This window comes from Sminthopsis crassicaudata, chromosome 5 (assembly GCF_048593235.1).
Source record: "Sminthopsis crassicaudata isolate SCR6 chromosome 5, ASM4859323v1, whole genome shotgun sequence".
Lineage (NCBI taxonomy): Eukaryota > Metazoa > Chordata > Mammalia > Dasyuromorphia > Dasyuridae > Sminthopsis > Sminthopsis crassicaudata.
In genome coordinates this window covers 93,219,745-93,241,550 of record NC_133621.1, presented here as the reverse complement: position 1 = coordinate 93,241,550, position 21,806 = coordinate 93,219,745, and the positions used below count along the sequence as shown (strand labels likewise).

At 34.3% G+C, this 21,806-nt stretch overlaps 1 protein-coding gene across 1 annotated transcript in view; it reads left to right on the top strand.

Annotated features, from left to right (window-relative positions):
* CNTNAP2 (contactin associated protein 2) overlaps positions 1–21,806 on the top strand; it is a 2,674,182-nt gene that overhangs the window by 2,371,942 nt on the left and 280,434 nt on the right. Inside the window, exon 16 of the mRNA XM_074267631.1 lies at positions 2,355–2,525. Coding sequence (XP_074123732.1) covers positions 2,355–2,525 — 171 coding nt within the window. The remainder of the gene's footprint in view (positions 1–2,354; positions 2,526–21,806) is intronic.

The window sequence follows — 21,806 nt, the reverse complement described above, 5'->3', positions numbered from 1 at the left end:
GTCTTTGTGTCCTTGTCAAATGGCAGGATGCTTTTGGAGCAATAGGAACTTGGTAAATGAATGCTGGATTGAATTGGGAGGAAGATAGAGTCCAGCCTGGGTTTTCTAAATATTATTCATTGAATGTGTCTGAGAAACGATGGAATGTTGCTGGAGCTCTGAAGGGTAATATGTGTCAGAAGATAACATTCATGAGCAAATTTTATTCATGATTATGGTAAGGTATCGCAGAAATAATGAGAGTCTCAGGTTCCATTACAAGGGCTGGCATTCTGTAAACTTCAGTATAACATAAGAATCATACCATTTTAGATCTAGGGCTAGAAGAGACATTCTAATTTAACTCACTCATTTTACAGATGAATAAACAAAGGCCTAATAACTTCCTCAAATCCACACAAATAGTAAGTGACAAAAGTAAAATCTGAAACCAAAGAATCTAGGGTTCTTTCAACTATACCACATTACCTCTCATTTACTTTGCCACTCTGAACCTGTTATTTCATGTATGAATTAAAATAATAATATTTGTACTACTTAGATCAAAATGTTGTCTTGATAATTAAATGATATAAATTCAAAGTTCTTCATAAAATATAAAATTGATTATTATCATGTGATGCATCTCACATCCAAGTTGTCTGAGATGTTAAATGGGCAGCTTGGACTGAATAATACCACACCAGGCTGAGGAAGTGGGATGTCCTTGCTGGGTATCAACAAAGACCCTGCTTTGTATAGTCTTGATTACTTTGGACAATATCAAGGAAGACAGGATTTAATCAGTCTGAAAAAGAGTTTGGATAGGAAGAAGACACAGAGGTTGAGATGTCCTGGGCAATGGATCAGAATTAGCTAAGATTATAGGGCAGATTAGTTTGACTAGCATCTAGGCTAGCATCCAACTGTGATTTAGAATCCTTGAATATTGAGGGTATCAGATTGGCTTTGTTCTGTAGGTGTAATTTTTCATCATTGCCATCACCATCACCATCATCATTATTACCTAGCAAAGAATTTTACTTATGTTATTCAATTTGATCCTTATTTGAACCCTGTGAAGTAAGTACTACTGTCCTCATCTTACAGATGAAAAAAAACTAAACTTGCAGAGAAGTTTACCTTGTCCAGGATCACTTGGTTAATAAGATTCTGAGACACCATTTAAACTCAAGTCTTCCTGACTCCAAGCCTAATAATCTGATCTGATGGGCCAACACCACCTAATTATGGTGGACTTAATCCTTCTGGGGTCCAATAACTTAATCCCTCTGGGATCCATTTAATCTTCATCATATCTAGCAATATTGAGACCTATTTTAAATGAGGTTCTTATTATCTAATATAAATTAGATAATATAAAATAGAGGATATATGTATTTAGGAAATCTAGCCATTTTATTCCTGTCTTCTTATTCATCATGCAGTTATCCCCTTAAAACTCTAGAAAATTACTACTCAGAAGTACTTGTTACTCCTGAACAAGGTGAAGGACTGAGCCAGCAATTTAGGATCTAACCTCTAAAAGGCCCTTCCAAGTATAAAATTACATTTTTTCATGATATGATAGCTAGTAACATTTTCCATTACAGACAGCTTTGCTTAGTAAGTTTTTCAATGTTTCTCTGATAGACATAGTCATTGCATCCTACCACCAATTCAATAGCAGCTGCAACTGAGATTACTCAGTGCTTGAGGAATGTCTCTGGGGACAAAGACAAACAAAATGGTGATATGGGAAACAGAAGTGTTAAATTTTTGGTTTGTACTGAATTTTTTTACAAGAAATATTTTACCTGAATAGAATTCATTTTAAGACAAAACTTTCACATCATGCATGTTTAAAAAAAAAACATGGCTTATGTGGATAAAAACCATAAGACAAAGCTATTAGCAATCGATGTGGGCAGACAGTCACTCTTTGGAGGAAACATGCAGAGGAAACCTACTCTATAAATATAACAAATAATCAATAATGGTACAAATTGCGGATTTTATGTGGAATTTGAAGGCTTACCCTTCTGATTAAAATGACTTCCAAAGATTTCAGTGTGTAGTTTTGATATTGATCAGACCCCAAGAGGTGCAAATTAAACAGAGGATTTTGCCCTGCAAAAGTATGTTGAAAGCCAACTATCACTCTTCTGTAAAACATTTTTCATTTTCCCTTCAGAAAGTCAAAATTGTGTTTGCTTGTGAGATTTGGTGTCATCATTGTTAAGAAAGATGAAGTAAAACGTGGGCTCCTTACTAATAGAGAAGATTTACTGAAGCTCCGAAAGTGTATACTATTTAGGTTCTGGCTGTGTATAGCCCCTAAATTAAGTATATTGTCTTTTCCTTTCCTTTCACAGGGAATTACTGGAATGCTGCCTCATTTTTTACACCATCATCCTACCTTTACTTCTCCACTTTCCAAGGGGAAACAAGTGCTGACATCTCTTTCTACTTCAAAACTTCAGCTGCTGATGGAGTGTTTCTGGAGAATCTGGGGAATACAGATTTCATCAAACTTGAGCTGAAATGTGAGTTGATTCTGTTCAAAACCCCCATTAATAAGCATGGACAACAATATTGGCAAAGGGATAAAAATTCTGGTGCTGTGCTTATAGAAAACCTGAATATAGAGTTATTTTCAATCTTAGTGGAAACTCAAGTGTAATTGAGATCAAAGTGATTTATCCCACTTAAACTAAAGTGAAAAAGGGGCATGGCATTGCCAATAGATTTAAGACTTGAGTTCAAGTATCATCTCTGTCCCATATTGGCTGTGTGGCTAAGAGAAACTCAGCCAAATCTTCAAACCTCTAGTGACCAGTGAGGAAACTGAGGATCAAGAAGGATAAAGTATATGCCCAATGTCATAACAGGTTTCAAGCTTCTGAGGCAGGATAGGAACCAGAGCCTTTCACCCTAAAACCAGTTCTTTCTCCTGTACCATACTGCTTCACAACTCGAGGGAATTATCACAGAAGAAGGTCTTTGAGCTATAAATTTACAAATTTGGACCAAAGTTTAAGTTCTAGTGTGGTGCTGATAGAAACAAAGGCTTGATAAAAAATTCACATTTTCTATTATACTGTTTTGAGGAATCCCAAGGCTATCTGCGTGCTTTTGGATATCTAAAAGTATTTTGATATTGAGTCACTTCTGTTATAATATAGAAAATAAGCACATTTCCACAATCACATTTATTTCTCAAAACCTTATATATCAAGGAAATATGTTATTTACTATTAAATAGGAAACAAGATAGAGCATTAAACTTGGGAGGCAGGAACTAAAATCCTATTTAAGTTAGTTAATAAACATCTTCCATGGTTCCATTTTGCCTATGAAATAAACAACAGACTCCTCAGCTTGATATTCAAAACTCTTCATGGTTAGTTGCCAATATTATTTCTTTCTCCCCTTTGTGGTTATTGTTGTTCACTCATTTTAGTCAGGTCCAACTCTTCATGACCTCATTTGGGGTTTTCTTGGTAAATACTGGAATAGTTTGCTATTTCCTTTGCTAGCTCATTTTATGAATGAGGAACTAGACAGACAAAGTTAAGGTGCTTGCCTAGAATCATACATCTAATGTTTGAGGCCAGATTCCAGTCAAACTGGAATCCTGTCTATTGTGCATATATTACATTTTCTCTCCTTTCTCTATTCTTTTTTTTTTTTATAAGTTATCTTCCATCTCTACAAGGTAGTCTTTTCTCAGCTCTACTTTACTAGTGAAAATCCTTTTTTCCCTCAAAACAGAGCTGGGAAGTATAATAGATAGAATCATGGGCCTGGAGTAAAGAAGACTAAGTTCATATTCTTCTTCAAACACTTACTAGCTACATAATCTTGGGCAAGTAATTTAACCTCTGTCTGCCTCGGTTTCCTAATCTGTAAAGTGAGAATGATAATAGCACCAAATACCCAGAATTGTTGTGAGGATGAAATTATATATGGAAAACATTTTAAAGTACTGTATAATGTATAAAACTGCATAAAGCATTTAAAGTGCTGTATAATGCTAGCTATTATTATTATTAAACAATATTATTATTAACCAACTTAGATTTTACCTCCTTTGTGAAGTCTGCCCTGATTCCCTCAACCATTAACACTTTCTACCTCTCGAAATTACCTTGCATTGTATATAGTTTGTATCCAACATTGTACACTAATAAGTGCATTGAATTTAGAATCCCATGAGTTTCAATCCCACTTGTGGTACTTTTTGAGCAAGTCCCTAACAACGATCTGGTCCAGAGTTTCTTCATGGCTGAAATGACTTGATTGACTGAATAGTATCTGCTCTTTATAATCCTGTTTTTGTTCCTTTGATGTATTTACCAAGAGCAGCAGCAGCAGCAACCCCACCTCCAATAGAAAGGAAACCACTTGTGAACAGACTTCTTACATTTTGGTTTTTTGACTCTCTAGACCTTAGCTCAATTCTTTGCCCATAGCAGGCATTGGGTGGTGCTTGTTGAATTAAAACCAATTGCAAAATTATGAAACTGGAATTTAAAAGGAGAAAGGGAAGCAACAAAGAAATAAAAATCAAGCATTGAAACTGACATATCATAGAAGATTTTAGAGAAGAATTGGGGGAGGACAATAGAAGTTGGGGAAAGCAATTTAAAGAACATTTTGGAAGTTATTAGAAAACAAAGAACAGCTGATTAAATAGTTTCTGATTAGTCTTTTTTTAAATGACATGTTTTGATGGTTTTCATCAAATGACTATATACTTCTACTAAAATAAGTAATTTCCAAATATCTCAATGGAATGACTGAAATTAATCAAGTCAAAGGAATGCAGAGAGATACTAGAACTGGTACTGTCATTATGTTTATACAGAGAACTTCCAAGTAGGGAAAACTTTCTATCATTGCAGATTACCACTTTGTCTGCCAATTATAATCTTTGTGATTATACTAGAATACTCAGTAGTCAAAGCCAACCATGATGGTAGAGAGAGAACTTTTCTGGACCTGAGGTCAATTCTCCATCCAGAATTTTGCCATTGCCTTTAACTTAGTAAGGCAAAAGCAGACTCAAATACTCATCATTTTATTGCTAGAAAAAATAGTTTAGACTGAGAATAATGAACAAGGATTCTTTTTTACAAGTTAATACCTTTATAAATAGAATCAAAGCATCTATGGTTTCCCTGGTATAGATAGTCACTAAGCCAAGTAGGAATACAGTCACTAGTAAGAATAATTATAATAAATATGTATACATATATTGTATTTAACATATACTTGGACTACCTGCCATCTAGGGGAAACGGTGAGGGGGGGAAAGAGGGGGGAAGTTGGAACAGATTATTTTGCAAGGGTCAATGTTGAAAAATTACCCACGTATATGTTTTGTAAATAAAAAGCTATAATAAAAAAGAATAATCATAATAGCATTTATATAATAATTTAAGATTTTAAACATTTAAATATTTTAACATTTAACATTTCTAATTTAACATTGTGATCCTCACAACCCTGGAAAGCAGGTGTTATTATTATCCCTATTTTAGAGATAAATAAACTGAGGCAGACAGGAATTAAATGCCTTACCTGGAGTCACAAATATGAACTCAATTCTTCCTAATTCCAACCACCTAATTCTTTTCACTTCAATTGAGTCACTGGTCTTCATGAGTTACTGAGAGTGGGGAGAGAGATTCTTTCTTCAATTGCTCTGATATGATGATGCATTTCCTTACCGTCCCTACCTACACTGTGCTTTGGATAACAGTTGCCGAGCTATTATTTGAAGCTTTTCAGGTTTAGGAGACCTCGCATTCCACTGGCTTAGCTTTTGAGAACCAAGGGTCACAATGAAGCCTTGGAGCAGTGGAGGTCCAATGGTAATGAAGCAGTTTTAAATTCCATCTTTTCAAATTGAAGGATAGGAGGAAATGAAGCAGCTCTCTAAAAAGAAAAGATATTAGAAAGGGGTAAGGGGCACCGCTTGAAAAGAATGTTTTTAAAAGAGTGACAGAGTAGAGAATAAAGGCAGAGGACCAAAATAGAAAATGTAAGAAAGTCATATGTAAGGGGATAGATAGCATAGAAGGGATATAATCATAAAATAGAAATGAAAGGATTGGATTTTTAAAGGTTACATGAAATAAAAGAGTTGGGGCTAAACAGAGAGATTATATGGCATGTGCTGCATAACAAATTGTTGGACAGAGCCAACATAATCCCAGCTTAAAATTCAGGAGAATAAAAATATGCTTGCCCAAGGAAATCACTCATTCAATTGATAAACATGTATCCAGTACCTGCAATGTGCCAGGTATTGTGATAAGTTCTGGGGATACCAAAAAAGGCAAAAGTCCCTGACCTCAAGGAGCTTACTTTGTAATGGAGACATGCAAACAAATATATACAAATCAAGGTATATAAAGCATAAACAGGAGATAATAATAATAAATAGGAGATAAAGCACTAGAAGAGAGGTTGGAGAAAGCTTTCAGCAGAAGATAGAATTTTAAGTAAGACAAAGGAAGACAGAAGGAGATGAAGAAGAATTTTGAAACACTTGATTTCTAATTTTTAAATCACTTGGAGTTTTTTTCTTGGTTTGTTTTGGATCAATGCAAATTTATGTTGATGTTGACACAATTTGGTTTGCTCATGAACTGTAGATAGCACTTTGTTTTCATTTTTGGAGGGTGAAGAGATGGAGAGAAAAATGATGATAAGTTTTATAAGAATGAAGGTCCTATAAGATAACAGAAATTGTATGCCTCCTATTCTAAATTTGTATGACATTGCTACTTTCCATATATTTTGTGAACTGGCCAAACTGGTCTGGTCTCTAAACCCTGAACCCTCAATGTTTTCTTTTAGTTCTATGCCTTTGTTAATGCTATTTTTTACACATCATACACATTTTACACATTTACACATCCTCTTCATCTTTAATCTTTGAAATCCTAATAATCCTTTAAAGACCAACTGAACTATCACTTTTTCTATGATGCTTTACCTGATCTCTTGAGTATATAATATTCTTTCTTCTCTGTAATCCCATAATGTGCTTTGTTTTACATCTTGCTAATGCTATGTAGTATTGTGTATTGCAGTTATCTCTATTTATATCTTATCCTAAACTAGATTATAAATCTCATGAAGCTGAAATATACATTTTATATTTATTCTGGTGTACAGTAAATACTACAAATATTTAATAAATGCTTGTTGTATGAATGGGTATAAATAAAAAGGTACAGAACTTTCTGAGACATTTGAGAAGGGAATAATCACTTTTGGAAATGTAGATAAAATAGGAGAATGATCAGAAAATGATAGGAAATTTTGTTTTTCATTTTAGTACTTCTTTACATATTCAAATAGGTATCCAGTGCCAGGCCTGGGATTCAAATTGAATCTCAGTTGCAACATATGCTTTCCTCTATACAGTGTTCAACCTCCCAGTATATATGCTATCATATATCATTGGAAAAAAACAGCTGAGAACAACAAAATATCAGAGTCAGTGTGTGTTGATCTGTCATCAGCTTATATTGAACAGTAAAATCCAACTATGGGAAGACCCACTCGATTTGAAGTCAATCAACCTTTTTGAGTCCAAGTTTCCTTATCTTTAATATGAGATAGTTGGATTAGATAGACTTTTCAACTCTAAATCTATCAGCCTGATATTGTTCTTGTCATACGTATTGCGTGATATAGATATGTACAATATCACACAATGTAAGTCCATATGAGAGTTATATGATGTTAAAGAGGGCCAAGGCAGTAAAGTGTATGTTTACATTTGCGATTCCACAATAAAATCTCGTCCAGTTTCTTTTATGAACAATCTAAAGAGATACTTCAAAGAATTCCCCAGGCTTTTTGTAAGATGAAAAGTCTTTGACACATAGCTGGTGATCTCACAACATTTAAGAATCAAATTTTCATTTTATTCTAAACCTAGATATTCTCTGCTTTACATGTAGCACAAGAGTTTGTGACATTTAAGGGGCAAATCAAATTACCTGCTGGCCTATCCTTGAGATACCTGAAGTTGACCTGGCTATGAGGAGTTAAATATATTTTCAGAGTCCTGTGAAATCAAGAATATCTGATGGAAAATCATTATTATTTATTATTTCCATTGAGGTTCAGAAAAACTCAAAGATAGTTGCCTTTTGGGTAGAAAATGTACATTTCATGATTTAAGAAAAAGCTTTTCAGTGTAAATGATAAGAAGTGCTTTCATGAAGAACACAGTGATAAAATGCTGATAGGAGCATGGCTGGGGCTTTTGGCTAGCCCATTTATCAAGCACTCTCCTTGCTGACTCTTCCTTGTCAGGATTCATAGAACAGTTGGCAGAGATGGAGAATTCTCTCCAGCCCATTTTCTTCCTTACATAGATCAGTAAATCTAAGGGACCTAATTGTTATTACTGTAGTTGGTAGACAATCTAGATGGTACAGGAAGCAGTATCTTTTGGTGTTAATGTTTTCTGTATCTCTCCCCTCCCTTTTGCTTTTACCTCATTATTTTTCTTGACCTCACCTTCTCTTAGGAGTTCAATTTTCATTTTCCTCCTCAGACTTTCTTTCTCTAAAGTAAGGTTTTAGCCTATATATTATCCTATAATGACACTATTCTTTCTTAATTATTTACATTGTGCCCTTCTGTCAGAGTCCAAAGCACATTGCATTTCTTACTAATGAGTCATATTCTTGTACGTCTGTGACATTCCTCTCCATATTTTAAAGTGTAGGAAAATACATGTTGTATACATGCAAAAAAGAAAATTATGTTTCATATCCCCAATAACAGTTATATTTAACACTTTCTGTCAAAAGGATTTATATCCCAAATTACTACTTACTAATTAACGCCAATTATCAATTTACCAGTTATCTCCTAAGTGAAATAAATCATGAGTAGAAGTAAGGTATCACAGATTTAGAGCTACAAAGGGCCTTAAAGGGAAACCAGTCTAACACCTTTATTTGTTAATAATATCAAAGTTCCACAAAAGTTATATGACTTGCTTGGTCACACACATTAATTCTCTTTATTATCAATTACAAAACCACTATGCAGTGATATTCTGCATTAACTACAGAAGGTCATAAAATCAAGCAATGGAGGACCAACTGCAGTGAGTTCTATTCTTAGTCTCTTGAAATTGAAAAGACCCTGGCTGTCACAATAGGCTTTGGGTGACATCTGGACTAAGAAATCTAAAGCAAAACTGGAGGAACAAAGGATCATCTTAAAATCAAGTAAGTTTTCTCTTCAACTTAAAACCATTTTCTTCGATCAATCCTCAAAGAAGAGGACTATAAATTCCTTCACCATATTGGTCATCATTTTCCAGGAACATTACAGATTATTTTTCCTAAAATTTGGTTCCAGGCAGGTCTTTGCTTGATTTCTAAGGATTAATTATATTGTTTTATAAAAAGTTTGCCAGTTCTTGGGGTGGTCTTCATTTTTTAGCCATGCTCTTCTATAACATATCCCTTTTCATTGTGGGCTTGAAAGGTCTTTGAAACACTTGAATTCCTCATATCAATAGCAGGATAGTGCTGTGCATAATTGACATATGCTCTTTATTTAGGAGCCACAACTTTGGCACATTTCCTTAGCGTACTATTCATTCTTAAAAAGCCAGATTTAAAATTGCAATAAAAAACAACAGTGAAATGTGTGTGACGAAAAAACTGGCTACTCAATTCAAAAAGAACTTTTTGTTGTCATTTTTCAAGCCAGGTCTATCTGGTCATTAATTCTGAATTAGTCTAGCTGTGCCTTTGCACACACACACACACACACACACACACACACACACACACACAATCATCACTTTCTTGAAACGAACCCAAGTCAAAATTATTGCTTATCCCAAATAAATTCATATGCCAGTAGACCAATAGTCCAAGTTTTGTTAATTAATCTATGGAGTATTATACCAATTTGGACTTCTCTTCCTTTATCTGTACCATGAAGAAAAGACTACATGACCTTTAAGGATCCTTCAGCTCTGACATTTTATGATTCTGTGGAAGATCTCCATTATTGAAATATTGAAACAAAAAAGGTCAAAATTTGAACACTCAGTATTTAAATACAATTTAGAATCAATGAGGAGATACATACTGTCTGGAATGAGTATATCTCTTAAAAAAGAATAACTTGAAAAAATTAAGTAAACTTCAAATTGAAACTGAAAATATTGGAAATGAAAAGAAATTGCCATCTCAACCTCCTCCTCTGTCCCCTGCCCCAACATCTTCCCTAAGTTATACTTTTCTATAAGAAACAATATATTATAGGGTTTACAGTATTAGATTTGAATTCAAGAATACATGCATTTCATCTAATATCTGGTGCATTATAGCTGTGTGACCATAGGCAATTTGCTTTAGTTCTGTGAGACTCAATTTTCTCACCTAAAAAGTGAGAAGAATAATGCTCATAATATTTTTCTCAAAGGGTTAGTGTGAAACTTAAATGAGATGAAGCACTTTGCAAATTTTAAAGTGTTATATAAATGTTAGTTATTATTTTTGTTAGGTAGAGAAATAGAATATTCCACACTGATTCCCAGATTGGTTGAGTTTTGGTTGGGGGAGGGGAGGTATATTGTGGAAATACTGGAATTTAGCTGTCCATTTATATATGGTGAGGATTATGAATTTGGCAAAAGCAAATGTGTTTCCTTTTCTTTCAACTTCTGCTTCAAGTTGACAGAGACATAACTAGTGCTGGGACAGTCAAAGCTTTTCCCCAGAGCACCACATTTAGAGGATCCTAAAAGTCCTTGAGCATAAAGAGCAAAGCACCTAGGTATCAAAAAGAATTAATTAAAAAGAGGAAGTTCCCAGATGGGTGGTTTTCTCACTCTAGTTAAACTCCTTCCTGGTGCTCTAGATTTGAGGGTCTGTTTCATGTGCTTGTCCTAGGCAGGGATTTTTCTGTACCAGGTGGAATTATGAGCTACAACTCTGCATGTGGATAACGGTTCAGCCTTTCAACAGATAGAGCATCTCTAAGGAAGAGCACTTGTAATTAGTAACAGTTAGCAGGATATCCTGAAGAAAACCTTCAAGAGGCTACACTTTGTCATCTCTTATTTTTAAAAAGGAGAGAAAGTAAAAGCATCCATTTCCAAAACGTATCCTTCTTCAAAAGATTCTGGGCCATATTCAGAGGACGATCCTGCAGTGTAAATCAAGGCTGATGAATCAGAAGAGTCGACAAATGATAATCTACCTTCTGCTATTTCTGAACTAGAACAACTCTGTATATTTAAAGAATCATGCACACTCTCCATGAGGCATGGAAAATTCCTCTTTCCTGTGCTATGATATCTTTGTGTTGCAGAGGGAACAAATCAGGACAAATTTCAAGTTACAGTTATTCAGTGAAGTTTTTTGGCACTTGGCTTCTCTTATCACTATTAGAGTTTTTTTGTTGTTTGGGATTTTTTAACCATTTTATAGAAATTTACCATCAAACTAAAATAATAAACATTTACTAAGTGCCTACTATGTGGGTTTGGTGCTAATTATTGGGGGTATGAAGATGAGCAAAAATGGAGTTCCTACTATCAAGTGACTCACAATCTAACAAGGAAAATTATATCCAACCTATGTAAGGCTAAATTGGGGATAGTCTCAAGGAAAGACATTCACATTAAAGAGAATCAAGAAAAGTTTCTGGTCATTTGAGCTAGGATTTGAGGAACCCAGGATGAGGAGAAAGAAAAATCTGGTCACAAGAGATAACCAATAAAAAACACAACTAGAAAATAGAGTATATTATATAGGGAACAGAAGGAAGGCCATGGTCACAGGAATTGAAGAGCAAATGATTATGAATAAAGTGAAAGAACAAAAGTAGGAGGGAAATCATTTTCTGCCACAGAGGAAGTTTGTATTTTATCCTAAAAGCTGTACGTTCCCACTGAACAAAGTAAAAACAGTGAGAACTGATCAGTTTGGTAACTGAATAGAATAGGTTTAAAGAGAGGAGAATCATAATGTAGGAAGAACAGTTGGGAAAACAAGGAAAACAAACAAACAAACAAACAAAAAAAACCAATTGGGAGGCTACTGCTATAGTCCAGGTGAGAATTTATGCAAGGATGAGGAAAATGATTGTGATGTGAGTGGAGAGAAGGAAACATAACAAACTAAATAGTTAATAAAAACTAAACTCTTGGAAGTGAACAGATATAAAGAGTGAGTGTAAAAACTTACTCCTAAATTATGGACTTGAGTGACTGAAAGGGAAAGGGAAGTTAGAGAAAGAGGAAGGTTTAAGAGGAACAATAAAAATTTCAATTTGGAACATGCTGAGTTTATTATGCCAATGATATGTCCAATGTAGAGGTTTTTAGCAAAACAAAATTGGAAATGCTAGGCTAGATTTCAGAAGGGAGATGATGGTAAAATGCACAGATTTGAGAGTCGTCTGCATAAAGATGATAGGTAAATTCATGGGAATATTGAGGGATTCTAGAGAGTGAAGGAAAAGGACCCAGGACAAAGCCTTAAGATAGAAGAATAGATAACATATTATAATCTTGCAAAGAAGACAGAGGAAAATAGCTCAATGGGTAAAAGGAGACGCAGGAGAACATTTTGTAATGAAAACCCAGTGAGAAAAGAGTATTCAAAAATATGGGCAAAAAACATTGTCAGCTACTACACTAAAGGAGAATGAGGACTAGAGAGCTATCTGGTAATGCTGGAAAGGGCCATGAGGGTCAAGCGATGAAGACTGAAGCCCAACTGCAAATGACAGTGAATGAAGCCAAAGAAGTAGAGATATTGCACATAGTATTTGTAGCAGTTTGCCTCTTGAAAATAGGAGAGATATAGAAGAATAATCTAAAAAATAGGAGGAGATTGACATATTTATAGGCAGTAGAGAAGAGTTACTGCATAATGAGAAACTAAAGATTAGAAAATAAAAGATTATTGAAAGGGCAAAATCTCAGAGAAGAGAAGAAATGTGACTTTTTTTTTTCCTTTTCAATTTCTATCATTATGGTTTTGCTTTGTTTTATCTTTTTCTACAAAGCCCTTTTTATTGTACCTATGTAAGGAAAGTAGCAAAGTGTTATATCCATTTAGTTTGTGGCTTGCCCAAGATTACCCAACTAGTAGATATCCAACCAGAGTTGGGAAGTGATCCAATCTTCCAATAACAAGGCTATCAGTAGCTTCACTGAATTTGCTTGGCCACTTTCATGTAAGCATTCTCTATGTGAAACAGTTTTAACTCCCATTGATAGCTCTCAAGTAACAGGGGATTCTGCCTTGTTTTAACATTGACCATTTCCTTTTCCCTTTTTTTGACCACTATAATTGCTGTGATCTGTATGTTCTTATGCTAAATAGTTCTGGCCAACTCTCTGTCACTTCACATTTGTTTACAAGAAAATCATTGTCTTTGACCATATCCTCAAATAGTCAGAGAGGTATCTGCTCAATTTTGATAGCCTTCTAACCTCTTTACTATGGATTTACCCATCACTGACTAATGGATTCCAAAGGATTTATAACCCATCCCCTATCTCTCCACTTGTTTATATTCAATGATATGTAGGTATAGGATGCTTTTAAAATGTATTTCTACTATTTCCCTTTCTGGTGAAATTCTTTTCTGAGTGGGTCCAAAATTGTGCATGTCATAGGAAGAAAGAATTTCAGAGCTGAAAGAGACTTCCATAATCATCTAGTCCAACCTTTACTTGAAAAATAACCTCTATAAATTATCTGCAAAGCAGATAGATAGCATTTGTTTGTAAGTAAGGTCTTCCCACTGCCACCCAAGTTAGCCCATCCTGCTTTCTAATAATTATGGCCAACCTTTTTATACAGAACTTCCACATACTGCTTTTCAGGACAGATAATCTATTAGTAGTATACAGGTCATTTCATTGAATGCCTCCATTGTACATAGTACTGTGTTAATATAAAGAAATATTCTACTATTCCTGCACATTTGTTTTTACTTAGTGAAATTCATACATGTACCTTGTTGTTGTTGTTCTGCCTCATCCTCTTTGATTCATGTCTTCTCTGAAGTACTTGCTTTTATTAGGATTGGCCAGAGCTTATGCTATATGGACACATTCTTTGAGAACCTAATGCCCTCTCCACATAGTGTTGAGATATCAGATTCAGCAAGATTGGTGCCATGACCTTCCCATGAAAAGCTGAAATGTTATAAAATCAGAAAGACCAAAATCTGAGGTCAAGGAACCTTTCTCACTTTATCTAATTTGCATGAAAAAGGAGGCATTATTTTTCCCAAAATGGGCAAGAAATCTAAGTTGATGAGATCATACTCTTAAACAATCAAAAATAGTTCACACTTACATAGTACTTGATAGTTATAAAACATTTTAACCTACATTACCTCATTCAATCCTCAAAATAGTGCTGAAAGTTATGTAGTGAAAGTATTTTTTCAGTTTATTTTATTTTTCAATTTAATAAGTGTTTATTTTTCTCTCCCTCCTACCACATTCCTTTTCTCCATGGTATTAAGAGGAAAGTTGTAACATGCTCAAAGACTATGAATTAAAGTTTACTATTCTCTCCATTCCTCAAATCTGGGATAATAAAAAGATCTTTAGTTCTAAAGTCATGGGGCTTGCATTCAAATCACACCTTTTTTATTACATTTGTTATCTTGGGAAAGTAATGTAACTTCTCTAGGATTCCATTTCCCCAACAGTAACATAAGGAGGTTGACCTAATAAATGGACTTTAAGGTGCTTTTCATCTTTAGATTTATGACCCTATGAACCAAAAAATCTAAAAATAATGGGCAGGAGAAGGAATTTACCAACAAAAATTGTGGATTAGGAAGAAAATTATTTAAGACAAACTTAAAACTTATAAGAAACTTAAAACAAAAATCCTAATGCATAAAAGAGTCATAGCAATACCATAAAAATAATCCTCAACCTTGCATAGGAGGCACTCCTATTGTGAAAGTCTACATAATAAGACATAGAAAATAAAAATAAATAAATAAAAAACAGATTTGTTTTCATAGAACCTAGTTCCAGTTCTGTCTTTGATGCTTAATGTCTGTATCATCTTGGGCAAGTCCTTTAAAGTCTTTAGACCTCAGATTGCACATCTATTAAAGGTACATATTGGAACCTCTAAGGTTCCTTATAATACATAAGCAGCTAAATGGCAGCATGGATAGAAGGCCAGAACTACAGATTCATCTTCTTAAAGTCAAATGTGTCCTCAGATACTTACTAGATGTATAACCCTGAGCAAGTCCCTTAACCCATTTGCCTCAGTTTCCTCATCTATAAAAATGAACTGGCGAAGGAAATAGCAAATCCCTTCACTATCTTTGCTAAGAAAATCCCAAATTAGGTCTCAGCTGAATTCAGTCACAACTGAAACAACAGAATTACTAGAAGACACTTTTTAGTGCTAAGTTCGTGAATAGGATCCTCCAAACTACTGCAAAGATGCCTGCAATTCTGCAGGGTCATTGCTTAGTCCACTCTGATTCCTTCCAAGTGCAAGTCCTTGTCTGAACAAGTTTTAAAATGAAGAACCCTCATTTATATAACACCTAAACAATTCAAGATTTATAAAGCACTTTCTTTCTGCCATCCTATACAACATCATTCTACATGGATCTCATAAATAGTATTATTTATTGTGTGCTATCATTTTCTGTTTTAGAACCTGCTTCCCTCCAATATTTTGAACTTCTCCAAGAGTCTGGGACCATATCTGGTATTAACTTTCATCATTTCCAAATCCTAATACCATGCTTTGCTTTGCATATAGTAGGTGTCTAATAAATTCTTGTTAAACATAAAGCTGAATTTGTTGGACCAAATTATCCCCATTTTTTGATGAAGAAATTGAAAGTCAGAGGGAATGCCACTTGTCTTATGGTCATTTGTTTTGTTTAGTCACTTTTAATTATGTCCAACTCTTTCTGACTACATTTGAGATTTTCTTAACAAAGATATTGGAGTGGTTTTCATTTCCTTCTCCAGCTAATTTTACAGATGAGGAAACTAAGGCAAGCAAAGTTATATGACTTGTCCAAGACCACATAACTATAAAATATCTAAAGCCACATTTAAAATCAAGTTTTCTTATCTCCAGGCCTGTGGCTTGATCACCTGTGCTAATTAGCTGCCCTATGATTATGCAGTTAGCAGTTATCAAAGATAGATCACAAGACAGGATTAGAGAGTTAGAGCAGCATTTAAGAGTTTGTATTTTACAATAAAGGAAAATGGGACCTAAACTGTTGAAATGACTTGCTCCATAGTCATTCAACTAGTCTGTGTCAGAGTTAAGATTCAGATAAATGTCTTCTGAGTCCACATTGGACATTCTTTTCAGTCATTGCATGCTTTCTCTCAAGGTGCTGGGGAAGTCTTCAATTCAAGTTAAAGTAAATTATTGCACCATTGCTAATAGTGGAGAAATGATCCAGGCTAAAGCTGGCTCTTGGGACCAATTAATTCAAAACTGATGAGATACATATTGAAAAAATTAGGAAGGAGGTGCTTAACTTAAACATAAATAGTGATAGATTGATTTCTTGAAATAGCTAGAAACCAAGAAATAGCTTAAATAGTTATAGACAACTGTGTACCAAATGTAGTTTTCTTTACCAAGCTATCAGGAAAAGACCATGATTAAAGCCTAAAATATAAACATAAAACATAAAGTCAATGGGACAAAAGAAGGAAAACACATAAGAATGTATGCAAGTGAAGATTCAGGGGAAACACAATACCTTGAACAAAAGAGGTGATAGTACTTAATATCTATCTTTAGAGGGGAATAATAGACCCCAAAAGGTAGAAGATTAAAATGGAAATGAAATAATAAAACTTAATATTCTCTAATTTAATAGTCATAGCATTCTTTGGATGTCTTCTGAAAGAAGTGGAGGGAAAAACTTGTTTGCAGGTTCACTGTTATAGTGTACTTTTTCCTTTATTCTATAACCTGTCTTTGACTTGCAAACAAATTTTCAATTCCAAAGTTAATTTCTAAGCAATTTGTTTGGAAATCAAGTTCTGTTTCGATGGATAATATGATTTAACCAAAGGAATATGGGACTTTGGAGTTAGATGCTCTGTGTTGGAGGCTCAACATCAAGGTCTCTTCACTTGTGATTGCCAGAATCCTGTCATCTCTAATGAAATCACTTCTTTTTGATTAGATTAATATTATAAAGATCCTGCTATGTATCAGAGTTGTGATTGTTGTCCTTAATTCTTGGAAGGCCAAAATGACATCACTATATTAGAATCAAGTAATAATATGCCCAACTGTGGCTGATCAAACCAAAGCAAGTTCAGAATGCTCTACCACAGATTGGCCACAAATGGTCCATGTGAATATTCGAGGTGGATTCTCTAAATTTATGCATTGTGTGTTTCTTTTGAGTTACTTCAATTCTTATTTGCTCATAGAACACAACATCTTTCTTGACGAGAGTATATCATACTGCATGGTCCTGTGCCAGCATCTCCTATGCCATGTAATCAGTTCCAAAATTCTTCAGGGATACTTTGAGAATGTGGTGTTCTGACTACCATGTGAGTGCTTGCCTATGTACCAGATACTAGCTCTGTGTTAGAGAGCAGAAATCAAGCTCTATTTTTCCTCAAGAAACTTATATTTTATGACTCCTGGAATTGCCAGGTTCAATAATAACAGCCAAGTACAGTAAACCCAATGTCATCTCTAGCAGTTATATGTACTACACTCTTGCAGAAATGCTCTGAGGGCAACAGTTTAGCTCTCAAAGGCTAGCTGCTACTTTCCCCATATTTTTGTTCCTTTTGTGGATACTTACTTCTCCTCCTTTTAAACCAAGAGTTAGTTATTGATTACAATGATTCTAGCCCTCATTTACTAGTTCCCCTTCTTTATTTTTTCTTTAGTTGACTGCATTGTTTGTTCCATTACAAAGGTTACTTTGTATTGTAAAGATTCAGTTGGATTATTAAAAATGATTAGGCTTCCTGAATGTCCCCAGACTAAGCATCTCCTCCAACCCATAGTGCTCTGGATATTAAATATCAACTCCCCATCCCCACTTTTTTTGGAATTTGACAAAAACAGAACTATCTTTAGCTTTGTAAGATAGCTCCATCATCACCGAGCAAGTCCTTTGGTACATTTACAAACCCAAGCAGTTTGCAATATGATTGGATGGACATGACTTTTCCAAAGAATACAAAGAAGCACAGGCACCTTCCCCAAAGCTACTCTACTCAGGTGCAAGTTTCCCCTGTCTCTTGTTCTTTCTCTCAACAAAGTCAGCTCTAAATTCAACTATAGTAGAAAACTTTTCCTAGGATTTTGTGTGGAAGAGGGGAAAGAGAAGATGATAGATTGGAGAATTTCCAGGATAAAGCCAATGATAGCTTTTTTTCTATCCAATTGATATAGCATTGGATCTATATTCAGTCCTGCCTCAAACATTTAAAGAACTATGAAATCATGAGCAAGGCACTTAAACTCTCAGCCTCAGTTTCTCAGTGTTTTCATCTATAAATTCATAAAGATCAAATGAGATAATGAACTTATATTGCACTTTACAAATCTCAAAGCACTGTTTAAATGTTAATTTTTTTAAGCAAGAGAGAAACAATCATATTTATTGGTAGAAAGAAAAGAAACAGCGGAGACACAATATGGGAGGGGAGTAAAGTGTTATAAATAATGAAATGAACCTCTGGACACATCAGGAATTAAGTGCAATAATGGAGTCATCCATCCTAATAAGTAAAAGGCCAGGCCACCTTTTTTCTAAGAATGGAAAAAAGAAAAAGATAAGTCATATTGGGTGGGGGGCAAAAAGCAATATATATATATATATATATATATATATATATGTATGTATGTATATATTTAAAATCATGCTTCCTTCTTCACTAAGAATTCATATCTTATATTTCTCTGGAGGTAATATTCTTCATCATGGATCATTCAGAAGTATCTTGAATCATTGTCTTAATCAGAGTAATCAGATCTTTCATAGTTGATAATAGTTATGTTGTTACTGTGTATAATATTTTCCTGTTTCTGTTCATATTTACTTTGTATTAGTTCACACAATTCTTCCAGAGGTTTTCTGAAATGATGAGGCTCATTGTTCTTGTAGAACAATAGCATTCCATCATAATTATAGGCCACAACTTTTTCAATCATTCCCTAATGGATGGACACCTGCTGCATTCAGGACGCCTAATCATTTTTAGTAATCCAACTGAATCCTTACAATACAAAATATGCTTAGTAATGGAATAAACTCTTATTTTTATAAATTTGGCTCAGTTTCTTCTACTCTTGAGAAATAAGATTTTTATCAGAGACACTTTCTATAAACTATTTTTCCTAATTTCCTACTTTCCTTCTCCTAATTTTTTTACTTTTCTTTTAAGTTTGGCTGCAAAAGTTTTGTTTCATGAAGTTTTTTTGTTTCATATATTCAAAATTATCAATTTAACTTTTCCTGATTCTCTCTATGTGTTGTTCATTTGTTCTTTTCTCTTCCCTTTATTTGTAGTCTATTTGCCCATTTTGACTTTGTCATATGGTATGAGATGTGTGTCTGTTTCTGTCAAACTACCCCCCAGTTCTTGCCCAAAAAGTTTGGATATTAATAAAATGTTAAGTGATTGTGGTCATTTATCATTGTGTATTACATGCTAAATATATTTCACCAATACCCCACTCTATTTCTTTGCCAGTAGCAGATTGTTTTGATGACAGCTCTTTTGTAATATGGTTTTAAATCTGGTGCTGCTAGTTTGTTTTCCTTCACATCTTTTTCCATTTATTCTTTTTATATTCTTGATGTTTTATTCTTCCAGATGAATTTTATTATTATTTTTATAGCTCTATAAAATAATTCTTTGGTAGTTTGATTGATATGACACTGAGGAGAGTAGTGTTAAGCAAAAAAGGTGGTTTACATAGTGAGCTCTTTATATCTCTTTATTTATACCTCTATATCTTCACCTATCACATTACTTCCCTGATTTTCAATTGTCTCATCTGTAAAATGGGATGGTAATATTTGAATTGACAACCTTAAGGGACGTTATAAGAAAAAGATTCTAAAATATAAAGGATATATATATATATGTATATACACATATATACATATATATATATATATATATATAATATAAAGGAGATATGTATGTGTGAGTTACCATTATATAAATTTGTTTACAGTCATGTGGATAGTTAATGTTGGAGCCAGGTATAATTTTAATCATGGAGGTCAGAAAATTGGGCTATTGGAATAAATAGTAACTCCTGCCAGTAGTCCTAAATAGGGTATCAGAATTTCCCAGCTCCCAAGAATATCTATAGGCAGCATAAAGAAAGAGAGAAACTGAGGCAATAAGTAGGCTTTCCTAAAATGGTCCTTATAAAAACAGGAGGGATGAGTTAAGGGAGACAAGTAATGAGTTTCTTTTCTCTATTTCCTTACCTTAAACACATTTCTCAGCCTCTTGGAATTGACTTTCATGTAAAATGATGCTAAATAAAAATGATATGAAACATTTTTTTTCTGAAGAACTAGCCTATCCATTCCTAAGTGGTCATTTCTGGATCACTATTCTCTCTTTTCTAGAATGCCTCTACATATCTGTCAAAATATTTTTCCAAAACAGCCAGATTGTTTGTGCAAAATTCTTCAAACTCTCCCTATTGACCTTAAGAGAAAATGCAAACAAATCATGTATTCTCTTGAGATTTTGTCCCGAGCCATCTTTTCTCTTTATACTTTAAATAATCCCATTAGATCCAATGGTTATAATTATTTTCTCAGTACAGAAACCTCTCAAATGGATATGCCTAAGTATTAATCTCTCTCTCTTTCTCTCTTGAAATGATTCCCTATCATCAACTGCCCCTTAGACATTTGCAACTGGACATTCCATAGACTGTTCAAAGTTAACATGACTAGAATGGAACTCATTATCTTTCCTCCTAAATACCTTTGTTCTGTTCCATACTTCCCTATTTCTGTTGAGGGCACCAGAATCCTGACAGTCACTTTGGCTCTTTATTTTTTGTATCTCCCATTATACTGTAGAAAAACATTTGCCAGACCTCATGTGATTTTTGGAGCTTCTGCCTGTAGGATACAACTGTGCCCATAGGACTCATGAATACAGCTATATGATGGATGCCTTAAGTGAGCACCTGTTCAAGAACAAACAGAACAGTCTTTTTAAAAAAGATTTTGTCTTTTGCAAACCCAGTAACAGTGGCTAGAGTATTGCTATTGAAATGAAATTCTTTCAGGAATGAAATCTTGCCTGGGAATTCACTGTTCCCAGTGTTATTCTGTTTGTATACCAGTTTCTGGTTTGACAAAGAATAGGTTCAAGTAAAAAGTCACATTTTCTGCATTGTATTTTGAGTTACAGAGTCCCAGTTAGGATTCTTTTATTTTCATAAAAAAGGCCCCTCCAAAGATCTTTGTTTGGAGTTTGATATGGGGAAGCTAGGCTTGATGATGGGTTGAGAAAAAATATATGTTCCTTGTTTCTGCTGATGATATGACTAAATTTGGTTTTCTGCATGTCTGAATTTGATTCCTATGACATGAACTGACATGAATGCCAAGTGACTTCTCATGGAGAGTAACTGGTGCTTAGCATTCTGCATGGTCTTCCTAGATAAGTGCAAGCCGAGCCAATGAATAATAGAAACAGTGTATTTCTGTCAAGTGTAATTATAACATTGAGCTATGCTAGTCGTGCATTCAAATTCATGTAT